The sequence below is a fragment of the Mytilus edulis genome, chromosome 12, assembly GCF_963676685.1.
Source record: "Mytilus edulis chromosome 12, xbMytEdul2.2, whole genome shotgun sequence".
Taxonomy (NCBI): domain Eukaryota; kingdom Metazoa; phylum Mollusca; class Bivalvia; order Mytilida; family Mytilidae; genus Mytilus; species Mytilus edulis.
Window position 1 is genome coordinate 50,200,245 of NC_092355.1, and position 22,179 is coordinate 50,222,423.

Genomic DNA, 22,179 nt, shown 5'->3' on the forward strand with positions numbered 1-22,179 from the left:
TTACAAGCGAAGAGAGAACCCTATCACAACCGATAAAGGTATAGATCACAATATGTGTGTGTGATCACTCATTGCCTAGTGCATTTGAAAGGCCATTGATAGATATTAGTCCCAAATGTTTTGCCCTCCCAAACACAATCCATAGTTCGTCTACCCCTATGTCACGAAATAGGGAAAAAATAATGACCGCATCATCAGTAACGACTGTTCGAATCATGACTCGTTTAAATTCGTGTTTCACTGCATCAGACACATGCACCATGATTATAGTGTCTGCCTCTTAACATGCTTAATGTGAACAGAACTTAGTGCTTAACTTAAAATACATCATGTGGTGGATGAGATAGAATATCCTGAGCATTTGTTGCTACAACTACCATACGCATCCAAGACTTCACCTCCTCGTGTTACAGTTTCAAGGTATTTTATTAAGGTAAGGACATAATACCCAATCAGCATACTCGTTAGTCCGCAAATACATGTTTATTCATAATCGGAGAGCTGATTTTCCACATTTACAAAGACTGTGATATTGTTTCTTACATTCATAATGTACAAGCTCTTGATAAGATGAAGAGGTCTTACAAAGAGTTGTCCAAAAGGATTACCATGGTTCATATTTTTTCCTTCGCCATGCATAAGCGTCTGGACTAGACCGAGTCGTGGGAATAGCCTCAGTAAGTCTTTTCTCTTCAAAAAACACATGTTTTCCTGCTTGGTTAACCCCATCTGATAAGTTTTTTCGATCTTACAACAAAACCACATACCGTTTTATCAATGACATTATCAAATCCATAGCTGATTGTGTTGGGTGATCAATCATCATTCTAAATGCTAAAGTCACATTTCCAAACGCTATCCACGTGACCAACGCAGTTCCTTTTCCGACAAACGTGTAATCTCTCAATGCCTAGTGCATTTGAAAGGTCATGGATAGATATATTTCTAAAGCTTTTGCCACTTGCAAATGCAAACCAAAGTTCGTCTGCCCCTATGTCACAGTATAGGGAAACAACAAAGACATCAGCATAGACTGTTCGAGTCATGACTCAGTTAAGTCTGTGTTTCCCTGCATCAGAGACATCCATCTTGATTTTAGTGTCAGTCTCTTAATGTAAACATGCATATGGTGATCAACGTGAAACATCATCACGTGGTGAATAACACTGAACATCCTGAGTATTTGTTGCTACAACTACCATACTCATCCAATACTTTATCAATTCTTGTTACAGTTTCAAGGTATTTTATTAATTTTTTATTAATGTTCCCAGTGTTATCCACAACGTGATGTATTTCAAGTTTATCATCATGTGCACATTTAGAAGCTGACACAAGAATCATGATGCATGTGTCTGATGCAGTGAAACACAGACTTAACAGAGTCATGGCTCGAACAGTTACTGATGTTGTTGTCATTACTCATGTTACTGTTTCTCTATTCCGTGACATGGGGGTAGACGAACTATTGATTGGGTTTAGGAGGGCAGTTAACTTTGGATTATTATCGATGGCTTTAAATGCACTAGGCAATGAGTGATCTCACACACTTATTGTGATCCATGCCCTTACCGGTGGTGATACGGTTCTCTGTTTGCTTGAAAAGGGAAAAAGAATGCTTGGGAGACATTGATGGCATGTGAAAATGTGACTTTAACATAAAGAATGATGATTGATCAGCCTAAATCATCGGAGTTTACTGTAAGATCGCACAACTTTATCTGATGAAGCTAACATGGTTATCGAAGCAAGAAAATAACTATTTGTACAATGTGGAGGACTAATTGAGGCTATTCCCTCAACTTGGTATAGTCTTTTCCAGCATGTAAAACGTGCAATAAACGAATGCGGGTGTAAGGGGGACAAGCGTGGGATTGGCTCTTATGCTACCCAGCCCAGGCGTTAATGGATGGCGTAGGGACAAAGAGGATCCTTTTTAAAAAAACTCGTTCTCATCATTTTGTCAGAAGCTTGTACATTGGGGATGAAAGAAAGGATGTCGTGGTCGATGTTAATGTGGAAAATCGGGTCTCTCGTGCACTGCTTTGTGTGAATGTTGGTTGGCGGTGAATAAACATGAATTTTTGGTCAAATAGTAGTAATTTTATAAATGTTTTAGTACTATAGTGAATTTATTGTGTTTTAATCAATCTATCCAAAACCATATATTGAAGAAATGGATTAAGGACTCATCTTTGAAATTTACCCCATATTTTTTACCGGAAATGTCAAATTTGTATTTAAACATTTACAACAGTATAGAATTAGAGGTGTTGGGGATAACTTAAAGCCATAAGTTGAATGACCAGCACAATGAACAATTTAAAAAAAAGTTGAATATTTAAATAATAAATTGATATTTCTATGTCCGCCATTTTGGATATTACCGGAAGTAAGTGTTTTAAAGAAATATGCCTTATACATTGCATCAATGAAAGCACCAAAGAAAGGTTCCTGCACAATGTAATGATAGTAGCAATACGTCAAAACACAATTCAATTACCCTCCCTAAAAAATAAGCTGATTTTAGTACAGTGTCCGCCATGTTGGATTTTACCGTAAGTAGGGGGTTTTAACACCACTAATCTATATAATATATCCAAAAGTAGTAAAAAACAAAGGTATGCACCATATATTATGATAGTAGGATGATAATAACACCTATTCACATGCTACCCTTCAATATTGGGCTGATTTAAGTACGCTATCCGCCATTTTGAATTTAACCGGAAGTGAGACATTTTTTTCAAATGCCTCCCTATCTGAAATGAAAGAGTAATAGTTGAGAAAGGTCTATGCAAAATATCATGCTTGTAGCAGATTGTGCACAATTCGTCTGAAATATGCTTGTAGCCGCCGGACTAAAATGCAGACTGGCTTGAAAAGTCTGTGACTTGCAATATCCGAAAATATAGCTTCAAGTTTGTATTGGTTTGAATGAGGGTTTGTAACAGTGGATTCAAAACATAAATTGAACAGAGAATTAAGTTTTGAAAGTGGTAATGAATTAAGTGTCGTGTGAATGTGATGAATACCTAACGGCTTTTGTATAAATGGCAGCAAGTCATTAATAGAGACATCATGCAGAGAAGGTGATGTATAATGACGATGACCATGACTGCGTCTACATCGAGGAGTCGAGTTGAAAATATTCATCACATTCACCGAGTTACACGAAGGACTAGATAGAATACCTATACCATCAATTTTGTCATTTGCAACCATAAGATGTTGCAGTTCCCAATTGTCTAATCCAGTAGTTCTCTTTTTGTCTACGGAGAGTCGTTGAAAGATTATGATTGTTAGAGCTATGGTATATCTTTTCGATAATGCGAACTGTCATATAAACGATGGAATGATCGGGCTGATTAAAATGTTGGTATAGAATCTAGTTAGCATTGATGTTAATGTCTGATCTATGACCGCACATACGTTTGTTCAGTCTTCCTTTCGTTTCACCGAGGTATACCAATCCGAAAAGGATTTAGAATTCAGATCACCGTAACTTCTGGTAAAATATGACTTCTTGGTCAAATTGTTAGTGAATTCAGCATCTGTAATTAAAATTGCACAAGTTTTGCAGGCTTTGGTCTCACATTTCGAAATGCGACAGTGTTGTACTGTGTCATCAAAAACCAAAATGTCTTTAAGCAGAACATGGCTGTATATGTGTAATATTGCTTTTGTCACTAGGACGATGATCTGAATGAGTCATGTTTGAGATATTTGTCATGTCTGGTGATGAGGGGACACCTACCGTATCATACGATATCGTGTCCATGGTGACGTCTGTTTCGGACATTTTTATACTGGACCACGTCCGAGCCAGCTTCATATTTGATCTTTGTAAATTCATTCAATTGTAGTTTTGCTAATAGGCGGATGATGTCCTCGGGGACAAAATTACCACCAGCAGAAACCTAGTGCTTATAAAAGAGGAACGAAAGATACCAAAGAGACAGTCAAACTCATAAATCTAAAATAAACTGACAATGCTATGGCTAAAAATGAAACGACAAACAGACAAACAATAGTACACATGATATAACATAGAAAACTAAAGAATAAACACCACGAACCCCACCAAAAGCTAGGGGTGATCTCAGGTGCTCCGGAAGGGTAAGCAGAATTCTGCTCCACATGTGGCACTCGTCGTGTTGCTTATGTGATAACAAATCCGGTAAATAATCTAATTCGGTAGGTCACATTCTAATTGATTGATTTGTAGCTTCATTATAAATATTGATGTAGTGAAAAGACCTTTTATTTATTTGACGGAACCATTAAAAAAGAAATTGAAAGTTTAGACAAAAATAAATAAAAAATAAAGTGATGAAAATCGAAATTTCAAAGATTTAAATAAAAAAATGTAATGTTGTTGATTTTAACAAAATATCAGCAGGTTAAATCACTACGATTTGACTTACGACTGCCTGTTAACATTCGTAAGTTTACGATCACACTTTTTTTTTTTACTTTAGATTGTTTACGAAACGGTCAAAAACAAACGATTTGACGTAAGACCGACGGTTTGATAACGATTTGGTCCTATATATATATATATACAATATATATACAATATATATATATACAACTCGTCTAAACATCAACCAAACAATGTAAGATCTGTAAATTTGCTTTCGAAAATTTTTTTTTCTTCCCTCGCCGGGATTCGAACCCATGCTACTGAGATATCGTGACACCAAATCGCCTGCACTGCAGCCGTCCCGCTAGACCACACGACCATCTGGGCTTCACAATAATAAAGCTTTCGGTGGCCGTGTGTTACCTTTCCTTGTCAGTTTATATCTAGCGGCGTACTACAGTACATGATATATAAGGCATGGAGATGTTATTGTTACAGATCAGCTCAAATATCTATAGTAAAGGATCCTACAAATTAATGCAAGATACAGTCAGAGAAAATAATTATATTTATAAGTACGTCTGAGTCAGTGACACCTCTACAACAGATTTATCCATCGGATCACCAACAACAATGGTGATACATGGCTTTGTACATTATGTATATACAACTCGGCTAAACATCAACCCAACAATGTAAGATCTGTAAATTTGCTTTCGCAAATTTTTTGTTCTTCCCTCGCCGGGATTCGAACCGATGCTACTCACCGTGAGCAAATTAAAAGTTATTTTCGCGGATATTAGTCTTATTGCGTTAATCTTCTTTACTCTACTTAAAGGCGATTTGTTTGCAGATTTTAATTACTGCAAGTTAATGTCTTTAAAGTAAAATAAACCAAAGGGACAATCATCATCTCAAACCATGAATCAGATTCACTTAATTAGAACCATGAACAAAATAAAATTAAAGTTTAAGAGACGAACAATAGTCCACAAAACACAGCACAGAACGAAATAGAGCACTGCTCAAATCAGCGAATGATCTTATGAGGTCAGGAAGGGTATTCAACTTTTCATTATTTTTATTTCACAACTGCTAATAGTGTTTTACATACACAATGACCTGCATTTGTATTTTAAATTCTTATGTTGAAAATACTCAGAGCATCTGTTATTCAAATAATTAAAGAGATAAAACTTCTTATAGATATAAGAAGATGTGATATGAGTGACAATGAGACATCTCTCAATCCAAATAACAATTTATATAAAGTAAACAAGTATAGGTCAATGTATGACCTTCAACACTGAGCTCACACCGAACAACACGCTATAAAGGACTCCAAAATTACGTAATAGGTAGTCCGTAGGACGCGGTGGCCGGAGGCCAGAGGGTGATCTAACACTGACACACCAAGTCCGAATGGGATAACTATTTTACGTCCCAGCTGTTTAAGATTAGACGATTCATAAAATCTGTTTAGAACGCCACACAACCGTTATAATATACTTTATATATTACATGATGTATACCATGTATGACCCCAAAACACGATGAGTAGATACCAAACAATGTCAACTCGCCCCACTGACCAATCGGCCCACACTTTATCGCCACTTTATAAAAAAAGTGTAAAATCAAAAAGAACAATCAGTCTGACAACTCACTTATTCAAGAAAAGGGTTTAAACCCCACTGAATAAAGGTCTGCCAACTCGCCCCATTATAAAAATATCTTGCTTCCTTTAAGTATGTTAAATTACTGACTGTTAGTATCTAGTCGTCCTGGTGTAGTAGTATGTGTCGTGGCTTGATATGCTTAAGGTCTTGAGTTCGAATCCCAGCATATACACATATTAAACAACCAAGTGTTTCTAAACACGGTTACTTATGTTAATGATGCCTACGATTTAGTTGCAAAGACATGTTTGCTTTTAAACATGATTACAAAAAGTAAATAAGTTTACTTCGTAGAAAACACATTTTTACCTGAAATAGCTCGTATATATTTTTTGAACTTTAAATACCCCTTATATTATTATGGAAAATCATTCTTCTCCCTGACATTGACAATTGGCGATGTGCTATCCTAACATAGAATAACAAAATGATCGCTTTTTGCTAATGGCAGATTTTTGGGCAACTGCAGACACTTCGATCGAAGGCTGTTCTATGAACAATAATAAATAATTGCATCTTATATCTTGCTTTTGGAACAATTTCATTTTTTAGGATTTGTGATGAATTTCAATTTTCGGAAAATATTGCGCATCTAACCTCTATTTTGTTCTTGTTTGATTTAGAAATAATGTATCATGTTATATAAAGTTTGTATGATCTTTTAGAAAATTTTATGGTACAGGAATTAGAAAATAACTTTTGTATAGTAATCGCAAAAAATTGAATGTTTATTCATGACCTTTGACCTTGATTTGACAGAAACGCCGTACGTTTTTTTTAAGACCGGACAAAACAGAAAGTACAGATTATTAGCTTTCGAATGATATATCATACAGCCGTGTGTTAGGTGGGTGCATTAAAGTCGTTAACTAAGCGTCTTTTTGAAATAAGTCACTCGCCTAAATGTCCCCCATATTTTTTATGGGTTTTGTGTTGCTCAGTCTTCAATTTACTGCGTTGCGTTGTGTATACTCTTGTTTCTCTGTTTTCTCTTTTTTCATGGCGTTGTCAGTGTGTTTTAATATGAGTTTGAATGTTTATTTAGTATCTTTCAACCCTCTTCTAAACAAACGGGAAATATTCGTAAATCTAAGTATTGAAAAAGTCTTACATAGTAATGATTTTGTTCATGGAATGAAAGACTGCGGATAAAATTTTATATTTTATATTTTAACATGAGAGATTTGAATACCAGAACTAATCAAACAGAAGTTATAACGAGTTATTTAACTGTTTTAAAATATGTGTTCAATAAATCGACAGGCATATTGAAATTGTCGAAACCCTTATTTTGCCCTCTCTCTTTCAACGAATACGATCCTCCGAAATAAGCTTATTGCCAGGTTTGTACTTACATGATTTAAACGACTTTTGCCTTTTGTGCAGCAGGATTTACGTAACATTCTGGAACGCATGAGATGTCCCCCATATTTTATTTGGGTTTTGTGTTGCTCAGTCTTTAGTTTACAGCGTTGCGTTTTGTATACTATTGTTCCCCTATTACCTCTAGTTCCATGGCGTTGTCAGTTTGTTTTACTAATGAGTATAAAATGTATATAGTAGATTTTTAAACTGAAGAATACCTGTAATTGTTTTCTGTTCTCTCCTAATATCCTTGCTATCTTTCTCAATAGCCAATGACTTTTCTGATAAAAAAATAACAAAAAAAAATAAGATTGATTCTTTCAGAAAGCATACATATTCATTACAAAGTAAAACAACAAAAATACTGACATTCAAGAGCTTACAATAAAGGTACCTTATCAAATGGCAAAACTAATGCTTTTTTAACAAAATGAAAAACCTATCATATTTCTGATTTGGTAAATGCATTGTCTGGTGTAGACAATGGTGTTTTAAACTTAGTACTACTCGGTTAACCACTTACTTGTGATTCAGTCGTAACAAACCTCATAACATTGAAAGCAATGTGTGCGCATAATAAAAACAGTCAGCTCTTTTAACACCACAATTAGATATATTGTTGTATTGAATTTTGAAGACAAAAGTATAACCACTAAAGAGGGCTACTTGTAAGGCATAAATGGTTAATAGAATTATTTGTTTTTTCGTAAGTTTCCTTCGTATATTTATATCGTTGCAAAAATCATTCAACTGTCTACTTATATTAGATATACATGATCATGATGATATATATATATATATATCTATCATTGGTATCTTTCTCAATAGCCAATGACCTTTCTGACAAAAAGAAAGCGATAACAAAAAACATAAACATGCATTACAAAGTGAGTTAACAAAAAAGCCTACCTCTAAAAATTTACAATGAAGGTACCTTCTCAAATGGCAAAATTAATTATCCTCAAACGAAATGAAAACAACTGTCATATTTCATAAAATACATAATAGGTGTTAATGTCTACACATTTTTTTTTACAAAGTGAACATTGCTTTATTTATTAAAACAGTATAAAGATACAAAACAAATACCCAAATAAAGAAGAACAAAATGGCATGTATAGTTATCTTTAATACACAATCCGTACGCAAAAACAAATGATAAGAATACAAAATCTAATTAGGTAGATGTTATAACGAGTTAGTTACTAGACACTGTTTTGAAATATTTGTTACACATATATCATGTATATTGATAGATATATTGAAATTGTTATAACCATAATCTCTTCCTCCTTTTTAACGAATACAATCCTCTGAAATAAGATTATTGCCAGGTTTGTTCTTACATGACCTAAACGGACAATTTTCTTGCATTGAAAATAAATCTGGTTTTTATCTCGAGAAAAGTCTCACTTTTAATACAGTCGCACCGAATTCATTATATTGACAGCAACGAGTGAGCAAAACAAACACACATAATAAGGGAAAAAAATAAGTATACATAGAGTCAATAGTAGTATACCCGTGTTCAAAAGTCAGAAATCAATTGGGGTTTTGGAGTTCGCAATAATCACCATTGTGTTATAACATGTATACTACAATTTCCTATAAAAATAAAAAATATCTCAACAACAAAAAAAAAAAAAAATTACACATGTTACATGTATACATTTTCAAGACAAAACAAGGGATATAATAACGATTTAGTTAACTGCTTTGGAATATTTGTTCCACATATAACAACATATTAATAACAATTGTTGTGACTTTAATCCAGTCCTCTTTTTTCTACTAATGTGACCCTCGATCAACGGGTTGGTTCTAACACATTTGTAACATGCACTGTAAAATGTTCGGAGTCGGAAAAGACCAAATTTTGTGCTCGAGCACAGATTTTTCTTGACATGACTCAACATTACCTCGACAGTACTTAACTTAACTCGATGCTCCGGAATTGTTAGCATATCCTGCTCCACATGTGGCACCGGTCGTATTGAGCAGGTTATTAAAAAACCGGTAAATAGTCTAATTGTGTAGGTCACATTCGCGAAAAGGGAAGGGGATTGTAGTAACGACATCAGGAACATATCCGATATCATCTATGAAACGGATATTTCATAACGATCAACCAGCTCGTTATGGGGTCCGTAAAATTTACAAAGGGATGATTTCACCTTTACCATTTGGACCTTGGTGTTTAATAGCTACCTTGTGAGCAGCAACCCTATATCAAGGAAATCCTAATCAGAAATACAAGCACGGGAACATCGTATCAATTGGAAGATATATGCAACCGCTGGGCTAAACCTAGTCACCAAACTTTTAATAATTAAGCGAGAGACCATCGTGTTTATAACGGAAAACAAAGTTAAAAAATATTGCACAATTCTTTTTCCTCTTCCAAAAGTACGGGATGTACTGAGTCACGTCATGAGTAACAAGGAAACACAAAAGGCATATAGACAAAGAATATTAGCAAAAATGAATGATAATAATATAAAAAATATCATTGAAGAATTACACAAAAACACAATGACGGGAGTACTGAGCCATGTCAAATGAATACAACAAACAACAGACTAAACCGTAAAGATAGTATTCATAAAGACAAATAAAAGAATACTATATCACGTTATCAAGATGATAAACAACGTCAAGACCATCGTTTTTTTTTTCAGGAAGTTGATACGGATGGTTGAGTCCTTCTGAATATGGTCTCGACCAGACTCGACTCAAGCTTGATCAGTCTCGACCTATTTCGATCTATCTTGACCAGCCTTGGCAATTCGCGACCTATCTCGACTCAGTCTTTACCCTTACATTTAGTTTAGACTGATCTGAATCAAACAATCTATCTCAATTATTTATTGATCTTACAAAAAATCCAGGGTGTTTGGTAGTTTGGTTTACTGCTGTCAAATTAAACAAGTGAAACTGCGAGCTACTGCTCACGGATGATACCCCCGCCGCAAGTGGATAATATTAATAGTGTAAAAATATGCAAGTGTTCGGTAAACAGGAAGTTGTCGAGTGATGAATCTGAAAACGCATCACACGGTATAGCTGACTTATATAAATCCTGAAACCAAATTTCAGAAATCCTTGTATTGTAGTTCCTGAGAAAAATGTGATGGAAATTTTCAACTTGGCTATCATGTGTAAAATCAAACAAGTGTTCGGTAAACAGGAAGTTGTCAAGTGATGAATCTGAAAAGGCATCACACGGTATGGCTGACATATATAAATGTTGATACCAAATTACAGAAAGGGTGGATGTGTAGTTCCTGAGAAAAATGTGACGAAAGTTTCATGGGACGGACTGACTGACGGACGGACTGATGGACGGATGGACGGACTGACGGACGGACTGACAGACAGAGGTAAAACAGTATACCCCCTTTTTTAAAGCGGGGGTATAAAGATTTAACTAATAGGTTAACAGGAATCTTCAGTTATGGTCAAAATTCAAATAGTCACCTCTAATTATTTCTTTAACTTTTTCAAATGAACTTCAATTAAAAAAATCTATACAGCTATCTTAACTATAAATTAATCTTACAGAATGCAAGGTTACTTGTAAGTCTGGTGTATTGTTGTCAAAATTAAGGATTTTTTTAGAAGGTAAAAAAGCTAGAACTTTCAGTTCAGACTGAAGACTCATATTCACCTTTTGATTTTGTTTTGACGTTTTCAAACAAACTTGGATTCTCATAAAACTATACAATGTGTATTGCTGTATTGCATTTTGAAAAAAAAATTATTGGAACGAAGGGGCCATTTGCGAGGCATATAATCATTTGATATAATTTTCATTTTCGTAATTTACTTTCGTATAGCATTATCGTTGTATAATTCCTGTAACTCTCAAGTTCACATAAAAGACATATTCGAAAACTGTTTAAAATTGTTATGTTTACATTGATGATGACAGTAATAATTAAATTTAAAGGGACCATCACAAAGTGTGCAATGTTGATAAATTGTTTAGCGAATAGCACAAACGATGTATTTAATTCAAGTTGACGAAACAAGTCGAGACACCTGTATACTAAAGAAGTTCAAATATCAAATCAAATCAAGGTTTTTTTTCTCGCTGGAATGTCTGCAGACTTCCCACAACTCTACAACTCGTCAGTTCTCTAATTGAATCATAAGAGGATATCTATAGGGACATATATTATATCGGTAAGTAAAACTATCCCGTCAAGTTAGTAAAGCTCAGTATGTCTACCGGTTAACCTCATTGTTCCAAACTGTTACGCATCATTTTAATGTCTAAGAAACCCGAAATTGATATAACAAATGTTGTTAAAACTATGGATAACGACCTCAGAATAATGCAATCAAAAGGGGCAATGTCCCGAAAATAAAGCATCCGAGTCTAAGGTAGCGACCGGAACATTTCTTTTCAGGTACCATGCTATTCGGAGTTTCCAACTTTTGCTTTTCATCTTGTTAAGGATGGCCACAGTACCAAATTATGAAAATGTAGGAAAAATACGGAACTGTATTTATCGTTTGCATCATGTATTGTTGTAACGCTTACGTCATTAAATAAATTAAGCATATGATAACAAGGATATGATTATGCCAAAACATAAACAATAATATTATATTTCTAGGATAAGTTTGTCTCAATATGTCTAAAAGGGTTTTTGTTATTTCTCTAGTTGTTAGTCTAACATTGTTGGCCTGATGTTTATGCGAGTTATATGAGGGAAGAACTAAAAATTTGCGAAAGCAAATGTACAGATCTAACAGTGTTTGGTTGATGTTTAAACGAGTTGTATATACATAATGCACACAGCTTCTGGTGATCCGGTGGATAAATCTGTTATAGAGTTGTCACTGGTTCAGACGTGCTTTTGTAAGATCCTCTACGATCGATAGATACTTCAGCTGATCTGAAATATGCCATCTTCGAGACTTATATATCATTTACTGTGAAATTTACAGAACTAACATTGTTGAGCTGTTATTTAGACGAATTATATATGTTTATATATATATATATATACAACTCGTCTTAACATCAACCCAACAATGTTAGATCTGTAAATTTGCTTTCGCCAATTTTTTTTTCTTCCCTCGCCGGGATTCGAACCCATGCTACTGAGATATCGTGACACCAAATCGCCTGCACTGCAGCCGTCCCGCTAGACCACACGACCATCTAGGCTTCACAATAATAAAGCTTTCGGTGGCCGCGTGCTACCTTTCCTCGTCAGTTTTAATCTAGCGTCGTACTACAGTACATGATATATATAGTACTGCAACTGACATCGAAAAAGACGCTTAGTTAACGAGTTTAATGGTCCGGAATAACACACGGCTGCAAATTGTTTTAAATGATAGAATAATATCTATATTTTAATTTCCGTCGGGTCGTAAAACGTTTCTATGGTCACATTTTTGTATTTTATTCCTTTAATGGGGGTACCTCTCAAGTTACGGTTTTGGGTAACTACCTTAAAATAAAAAAAAAAAATTTTTGGTTAAATTTCCCGCTTGTTTCGTAAATATTTTCTATGCACATATCATCAAGGATCATCGGAATGATGAAGACATAAATATAATACCATCTCCAGGTAAAACTTTCAAACTTAAAGTTGGATGTTTTTTAGATAGAAATTTAACGCGTTTTTCTTTGAAAACGAGAAAACATATGATTCAAAAACAGTATTTGACATTTGAGAGGACAAACCGTATTATTGCGATACTGCATGCAAATTTTGTTGGGCAAATTCCAAACAATTTTGTCAAAAACTCAAAAATAAAAACATCATTTGTACCTTTTTAAGGAGGCTCGAGGGTATAAAAATTTCAGAAAAAAAATAAATATTTGTTTTTCATTTCAAATTTTATTTGTTACCTTTTGTAGTTGTTACTTATCATATGGTACAAAAATCATTCAAAACAAACAATTCGTGTTGGCCCCAGATGACTTTTAAAATGTATACATCATTGAAAAAGTTCCAAATTATCTCCCTTTGGTGGAAAATGCCATTTTTTGGCTTTAAAATAGAAATATCTTTTTTAACTCATCGGTGACCTATATTCTTTAATATAATTTCAATATAAGCTGTACTTAAACTAAATTATTGTAAAATTTGAGCGATTTCTGTAATAAATTTCTTTCTTTTTTTTCGATATTACCTTTATTTCTCCTATTACTTCAACAGAAAAAAAACACCTTTACCAAAATGTATGCTTCTTTCGAAGGCAGATTGTGAGCGCAAATGAACGGTGACCCCACTTTTTTATTTTATTTTTCTGTTATCTATAAGATAAAGTTCATTTATAGAAAAATATAGAGAAATCCTATATAAATGATTTAGACCCGCGAACCCCCCTACGGAAATTTCCTATCCGTCAATCAGCTCCACCATTTATTTTTTCCTTCACAATGAATTTAATAGTTTCGATGTGATTATGTATATTTTGTAGGAGAAGTTAATTTATTTTTGAGTGATTTGAATATATATAGTAGTTCTTTCGTGTATTTTCTGTAAATAAGTTATATTTTTGTTAATAAAATTTTGACTTTATATAAAAGTTAACCAAATCCTTCGGATAAGAGGGTTTTCCGGATAATGACTATAGTTGACATTGTGTGAAAATACATTGTATGTCAATGTTTAACCTCAGAGCAATTAAAATGCATGCAAGAGGTCGGGGGAAAAGTACTTTTGAAGTTTCGCAGAGATTTGGTGTGTGACAAGGTGATGCTGAAACCAACTTCTCTTGATATTCTGCTTTCCGTGGGCGAATCATCAGTGATGTTATGAGACTTGCACCAGAAGGCAAAATTGGTGCGTCTTTAAATTAGATTGATTGATTGATTGATGGTTGCTTAAAATCCAGTGACAAATATTGCATGCATGTTCAGGACGAGAACAAGTTAACAATAAAAACAATAGGTAGGTTTTGTCATAATAGAGGCCATTCGGGATGATGATCGGAAAAATTTAGACTGCCACTGGAAAATGATGGTATATTGGATTGGGACAGAAATTTTCCATTGCAACATGCCACCTACGGACCCCTCAAAGAGTTGATGCAAGGGTTTTTAACGTGCAAAGAACGTGACACTCCCTTTACACGAGGCATCGGATTTAACGTCCCAATTCTGACCGGACGTGACTGCGAACTTGATACATCCCGCACAGCCAAACGGACGCCCCACACTCGTTTTACTGCCGGTCGGTGGAAGACCAAGTGACCATATTTCGTTTCCGCAGTCACCCTTGGGAAACTTTGAATTAGAAACAACAGAAATCCATATATGTGATCAAACTGATCGACATGTATCCTCACAACGGTTGAACCTGACACTTTTTTACGATCTCGCACTCAGTTTTTTCCTTATAGTTTGATATGAAAACAGAGTTTTTGTGTAAAAGAAAAACCTTTAAAAAAAAAACAGAAAACTACGCAAAACTGAGTCCTCTAAACGTGTTGACAGTCTTTTAAGTTGTGCTTATTAATGTGAGTAATCATTTATCCATGCATAACCAAGTACTTATTGAAGTCAACACCTGTGCAATTAAGTAAAACAGTTACTGAAAAATTAGAATTTGAACTTGCTGTCAGTTCATTAATAACGATTGTTAGTGATGTGATTTGTTCTTCCATAAGAAAATGCCTTTTTCATGTAGCACATCCTCTATATATACCGATTAATTTTACCCAAGATTGTCTCTGATGCTTACCAAACTGCCAAACTCCAGAACTAACTAGATATTGTGACACCTTACAATTCAGACACAGTGGGGCCAAGGGATATGAAATATAGAGTTTAGCTCTGAACTCAATTTAGGGGATGCCATATCTGCTGCAGGAAAATTGAAGTCTATGTTAAGACTTTCAGAATTACACCAAGGTGTGTCTGAAAATATCAAGGATACATTAAAAGAAGAACAATTACTTCACCCTGTCACCAGTGCTCTTATGAGCTATGTCCTCGTTTTGGTATTTCTATGGAAATGATGCCCGCATAGCTTGTTAATAGATATAGGAAGATGTGGTATGAGTGCCAATGATACAACACACCATCCCAGTCACAATTTATAAAAGTAAACCATTACAGGTCACTGTCCGGTCTTCAACACGGAGCCTAGGCTCAAAAGTCCATTTGTTAGTTAATTGATGAAAAATAACACAAAGGCGCTTCTGAACCGTATATTGTCCCTAAAGATAACAAAAATTCGTAAATGGATGGCTATTACAAAATCAATCGTTTCTATTGCAACATTCGCCCCATTATATTTGGGCTTGGCAGTGCAGATACATCATGCATATGAATATGGGAATATGGGTCACGAACATTGATCGAAACTTTGTACTCACATTTCTTTTGTGTTTCCTATGCAAAGGTTAGACTATATCTGACGAGTTTGACCAAATCATGACGGTATTACGCTCCAGATAGCATTTGTACTCAAAAACTGTGTTTGCTTTGCACAAACTGTCCTGCGCCGAACTTGTTCTTATAAAAAAAGGGAAGTGTCTTTTAATGCTAATACGCGTACTGAATCCGCATATGAAGACTACGAGATTGATTCATGTCCCTATTTTATGAATACTTGAGCTATTGTGTGTCGCTTTTAAAAGTTATATAAGGATCATGACTGATTTTAAATTACAACATTAGAAAATTGGCATTGCATTGTATAATTTTTCATCCTTCCCTTAAAAAATTAATGAGTTAACTTTTTTACCAGGATTATCACACTAAAAGAATGTTCATGCACCAAACTGACTTTGTTTTACACTCAATTTTGTTTTTAAACCTCGCATTCGCCTCGGGTGACTATAGTATATTTTGTGTTATAACTGCTCTGTCCAGACTTTGCAAATACACAATATGTATTTATCTATAACTAGATACTAATTTTCACAAAATACACAACCTTTAAGATGCAAAATTAAAAACAATGTTTCAGCGCTTGAATTTTGTTTTTTTCAAAGATAGAAAAAATATTGAAATAATTTGATAAACTGGTGTTTTATACTTTAGAAAATAATTCTGTAATATACTATAGTGAAATACTATACACAATATGAAAGTTTATGGATGTAAAAAGGTCAAGGCCACTTCTTCTTTTGCTATGTCTTAAATGGAAAAAAATCAGAAGGTTCGAAATCAACGACATTTTGTAATGGCAGCTCTTCATATAAGTAGTCAAATTTGTCGTTTTAACATCGTTTATAGCATATGCTTATGATTGAATCGTTTTTGTAGCATTCTTTTGAATAAAAATCAGAATATTTCTCCTTTTTGTCCTTGTGGTTGAAATATTGATATTTTTTGGTCTGACCTTTGACCTCAATTTCACAAAATTGTGACCACTCTGGATTTTTACGACCCAACTTTTCTTATTGTACACGTTTTCCTCTTTCCATCGATATATAATTTAGGTGTGTGTTCTTCCGGACCATTAAAGTTTTAAAAAACGAACTCTAGTTGCAGTACTAATAAGGCATGGAGATGTTATTGTTACAGATCAGCTCAATTATCTATAGTAAAGGATCCTACAAATTAATGCAAGATACAGTCACAGAAAATAATTATATTTATAAGTACGTCTAAGTCAGTGACAACTCTACAACAGATTTATCGATCGGGTCACCAGCAATGATGGTGATACATGGCTGTGTACATAATGTATATAGATTTCGTCTAAACATCAACCCAACAATGTTAGCTCTGTAAATTTGCTTTCGCAAATTTTTTGTTCTTCCCTCGCCGGGATTCGAACCCATGCTACTGAGATATCGTGACACCAAATCGCCTGCACTGCAGCCGTCCCGCTAGACCACACGACCACCTGGGATTCACAATAATAAAGCTTTCGGTGGCCGTGTGTTACCTTTCCTCGTCAGTTTTAATCTAGCGGCGTACTACAGTACATGATATATAAGGCATGGAGATGTTATTGTTACAGATCAGCTCCAATGTCTATAGTAAAGGATCCTACAAATTAATGCAAGATACAGTCATAGAAAATAAATATATTTATAAGGATGTCTGAGTCAGTGACAACTCTACAACAGATTTATCCATCGGATCACCAGCAATGATGGTGATACATGGCTATGTACATTATGTATATACAACTCGTCTAAACATCAACCAATCAATGTTAGATGTGTAAATTTGCTTTCGCAAATTTTTTTGTTTTCCCTCGCCGGAATTCGAACCCATGCTACTGAGATATTTTGATACCAAATCGCCTGCACTGCAGCCTTCCCGCTAGACCACACGACCACCTGGGCTTCACAATAATAAAGCTTTCGGTGGCCGTGTGTTACCTTTCCTCGTCAGTTTTAATCTAGCGTCGTACTACAGTACATGATATATATATATATATATATATATATATATATATATATATTTAAGATATCAAAACTGATGAATACCTGTAATTGTTTTCTGTTCCCTCCTTATATTCTTGGTATCTTTCTCAATATCCGAAGACTTTTCTGAGCAAAACAAGAAAATAAAGAGATTTATATTAACAAACAACAAACACATTTATTACAAAGTGAAATAACAAAACAAAAAATACTGCCATAAATTTACAATGAGGGTACGTTATAAAATGGCAATCTAATCTTTTTTTCTAACAAAAATAAAAACACCTGTCACATTTCTGACTAGGTACATTTAACTTCTTGTTAAGAAAATGGGGGATTAAACCTGGTTTTATAACAAGTTAAAATTCTCACTTTTAATACAATTGCATCAAATTCCATTACATTGACAGCACTTTGAGAGAAAAATAAACATAGATAGGTAAAAATGTCAGTAATTTTGACAAAACAGCCAACATTCTTTGATAATTTAAATGGCTATAGAGATTATTAAATATGTAAATAATTGGTTTTTTTTAAATGGCATGTATACATTTGTTAGACAAAAACCAAAAATCAACAATGATATACAAGAATGCAAAAACTAATTTCACGGATGTAATAACGAGTTAATTAACTGTTTTAGATTATTTGTACCACGTTAACGACAAATATATATTGCAATTGTTAAAACCATAATCCCGTCTCTTTTTCAACTAACGTGACCATTCGAGCAGCGGTTTTGTATTTTTATGATCAAAACCACTTTTGATACATGTGGAGCAGGGTCTACGTACATTTTCGGGGAAAATGAGATCTCTCCCGAGTCTTTTAAAGTAGTTTATGTCGCGTTGTCTTTAGTTTTCTGTGTTGAGTTTGAAATACTGTTTTTCTCGTTTTCTTATGGCGTTGTCCCTTTGGTTTTCTTTTTATTATTATTAGTAGTTTAAATACACCTTTGATATCTTTCGATCATATTTTACATTTGAAAATGCCTGTACCATGTCAGGAATATGACAGTTGTGTTTTGTCATTTGATTTTGCCATTTGATTGGGGACTTTCCGTTTTGAATTTTCCTCGGAGTTCAGTATTTTTGTGATTTTACTTTTTTCAACATAAATCTAAGTATTTAATTAATCCAACATAGTTATGATTTTGCTCATAAAGTTGATGACTACAAAATAAATGATCATGTTTCAAATTTGGTAATTAAAGTCAGCTTATCAAAAAGTAAAATTATTTTAATTGTTGTATTGCATTTTGAAGAAAAAAGTATTATCACTGAACCTGGAGGGTGATACATGTATGCAAAGTGTAAAACATTGTCACTTTTTATTTTTATCGAAATAATTATTCGTACTTTAGACTTACAGAAACCCTATTTTTTGTAAAACTCAAAAATAAAAAAAAATACAGAAAGTAAGTATAACTGTTTAATATTCTAACAAGATGAAGAGTATTATAGGTTTTGTGTTTGATGCGACAACAAATTTTCAAATGTTAAACTTAATTCTATTCTTTTTTATGTTTAACAAATATCCTTAGTTGTATAAAGTAATCTATTATCACGCATGTACAATAACAAAAATGAAATATTGTCGCTTGTTGTTGTTATCTATATCAGCATTAATAACCGTAGACTTATATATAGAGAGAGCTTTCGATTTGTGTAAAACTATTTATTCTTAGGGACAAAAGAACAGATTTTAATGCCACTGTATAATATTCTAACAACTAGAATATTGGCACCCACTTTTTGATGCGACAACAAATTTTGCAATTTTTACCTTTATTATATAATCACAAAAAACACTCATCTAAAATTGAATAAGTGCATACTCAAAAATGATTGTTTAATCTAAAGCTTCATTCAAAGTGTCGAGGGTGCTAGCAACTAATATTTAAATATTAATGCAAAGTACACGTGAACAAACCGGTAGCTCAATCAATTACGTAACTGGTAAATAGGGTCTGCACTTTACTTCCGCACCAGTTCTTCAGATATCATAAGACACTCCTCGGAACCGACACGATACAACAATGACAGGTGTCATAAACCTAGAATTGGCAAGGAGTGACAATGACATCAAACAATTTATTCGCACATATAGCAAATAACCAAGAATGAAAACAAAGTTTAGATACATAAAAAAAGAACATAGACATAAAACAAAATATATACGAAATGCTTTATTTTCTCATGAAATAAAATGTAGAATGTTCAATAAATCTTCAAACTTCAACTTCAATAAAAATATTAACAGCTTCTGTGTTTTGCCATATTACTACATGTATATGTCTTTTCGTACAACGTAATTCACACACTAGATATGTATACAAGAATTCATAATTTCACCAAAACAAACCCAGGACGCCACAGATCTCGATTTCAGATATAAAAAAAACTCATTAAAATCCCTGCTATATTGCAAAATTAAGGAATCAGAATACAAAGATGTTTCATCCCCAATCAGACATCTTTAAACTGATGTAATTCCACTCATCCTTCTTTGAATTTTATAAATGAGGTACCAAACGAAAGAAGGAGTATTTTTTTAAATTGTTATAATTTCATTATGACATAATAATTAATGAATTAATTGTTATGTTATTAGTTGCTATATTGTGATGTCCATACTTTAATGTATTTAGCTTCTTTGTTATTCATAGCATCCCAAAATATTTATAGATTCTTGCACAACACAGTGTGACCTCCAAAACTGTGTCTCAGATTGTTTCTATTGTATTTCATTCTCTCATAAATCTTCATTAGAGACCACTACATTCAATTGGGTATAAAATAGAGGGACTTAAAAACTATATACAATTTTTTTATTTTTAGAAAAACATATTTCCTCAAAAAATATGAGAGTGAACAATTATAACATGTACTGGAACCACTGGGATAAAGTCATTAATTAATTTAATAGTGAATTATTATGTATAAATGTGCTTAAAATATTATTTCCATTATCACTATATATTGTTTGATGAAAATGTTATACTTTATCCATTTATATTGTAGTCCGTTATATCATATTGTATTATTATTATTATTATTGTTTACTCTGATTTGCTTTATTATGCATATTTTTCTTGCTTGCTTTATTATGTGCCACTATAGATAATTTATGTAAATGCCTGTTAATCCATGATGAATATGAAAAAAAAGAATTATAAAACAAAATAAAAAATAATACCCTCAAAAAGCTGTAGCAGTTGTTTCACACTTCTTTCTTTCTTGTACATGGACTCCACTGCAGATTTATATATCTGTTCACTCTCGGGATCCAAAGATGTCGTCAATAGCTCATCAATTTGTGTTTGATAGGTATCTTTACCTGACAATTCTATAATACTTTTTTTAAGAATTTCCCACTCCTTATTGAATTCACACGAACTTATTTTTGAAGAAGGACTATGAGAGACGTACTTATTTCTAATAATGCGAATTCGTTCAATATTTGCGGCGATGCTTCTATCGGAATCATCTGGTTCTTTTCCCCAACCGTTAGTAGGAGGAGAAATGTAGCATATATTTCTAAAAAGTACGTAAAATACTGAAATATCAAGATCTGTCAAATCTCCTCCATACGTGCCGTTCGATGGGAAAAGTATACCTCGTTGACTATCGTTTAACCATGCCCATAACTTACTTTTCAAAGGTTTAAAAAAACTTCCATAAGAGGAAACTGATGGAATTCTTGTTATGAAAATTTCACGGTAAACACTAGTGCCAATGTCAAGCAGGAGTCGTAGTATACGAACATAGTTTGCCTTCTCGATGTTCATTATTATACTAATTATTTGTTTGCATAATACGGTTCCTCTATCATGTCTATAATGCAAATGTCGGAATAATCTGAAAGTAAAAAAATAAACTTTTTAAAAACCATTTCGTTAATACTACATTTTTTTCAAATCAGAATTAGTTAAACACCAAAGACTATCAGATTGGAAAAAAATAAGCCTAATATTAGACATTTAAGTCATGGAGATCATGCAAAAAAACATACTTTTTATTTATTAGTGTGGTACAGATTTCCAACAGACAATTATGGTAAAGTTAAAATTGTTCTTCTACATATGCCAGTTACAATTGAACTGTTTTGACCCTTTGAGAGTTTCAATATTTGAACATTATGTAATATTTCGATATTTAAATTCAAATATCGCCTTTAACTTTAGCTCCATGAGGCTTGACACAAACACAAGCAATATATTTTTCGTAATTCGAAATGTCATGTGCAAACGAGTTGAGTTTTAAAAATGAAATATTTTTTTTGTGTGAGGTTTTTGACAGTACTCAAGGAATTGAACAAAACAAATCAAAGCACATTTCACATTTTCCTACCCTATTAATATGATTAATGTCTGCTTATATTTATCGTTAATAAACCACTTTTTAAAAT

General features: G+C 33.5%; 1 protein-coding gene across 1 annotated transcript in view; it reads right to left on the bottom strand.

The window, feature by feature from the left end:
* LOC139497672 (uncharacterized) overlaps positions 1–21,559 on the bottom strand; it is a 55,536-nt gene extending 33,977 nt beyond the window's left edge. Inside the window, exons 1-2 of the mRNA XM_071285905.1 lie at positions 20,968–21,559; positions 7,629–7,691 (exon numbers count right to left, since the gene is read on the bottom strand). Of these exons, the coding sequence (XP_071142006.1) occupies positions 7,629–7,691; positions 20,968–21,559 (655 nt within the window). The remainder of the gene's footprint in view (positions 1–7,628; positions 7,692–20,967) is intronic.
* Positions 21,560–22,179: the final 620 nt, after the last annotated feature.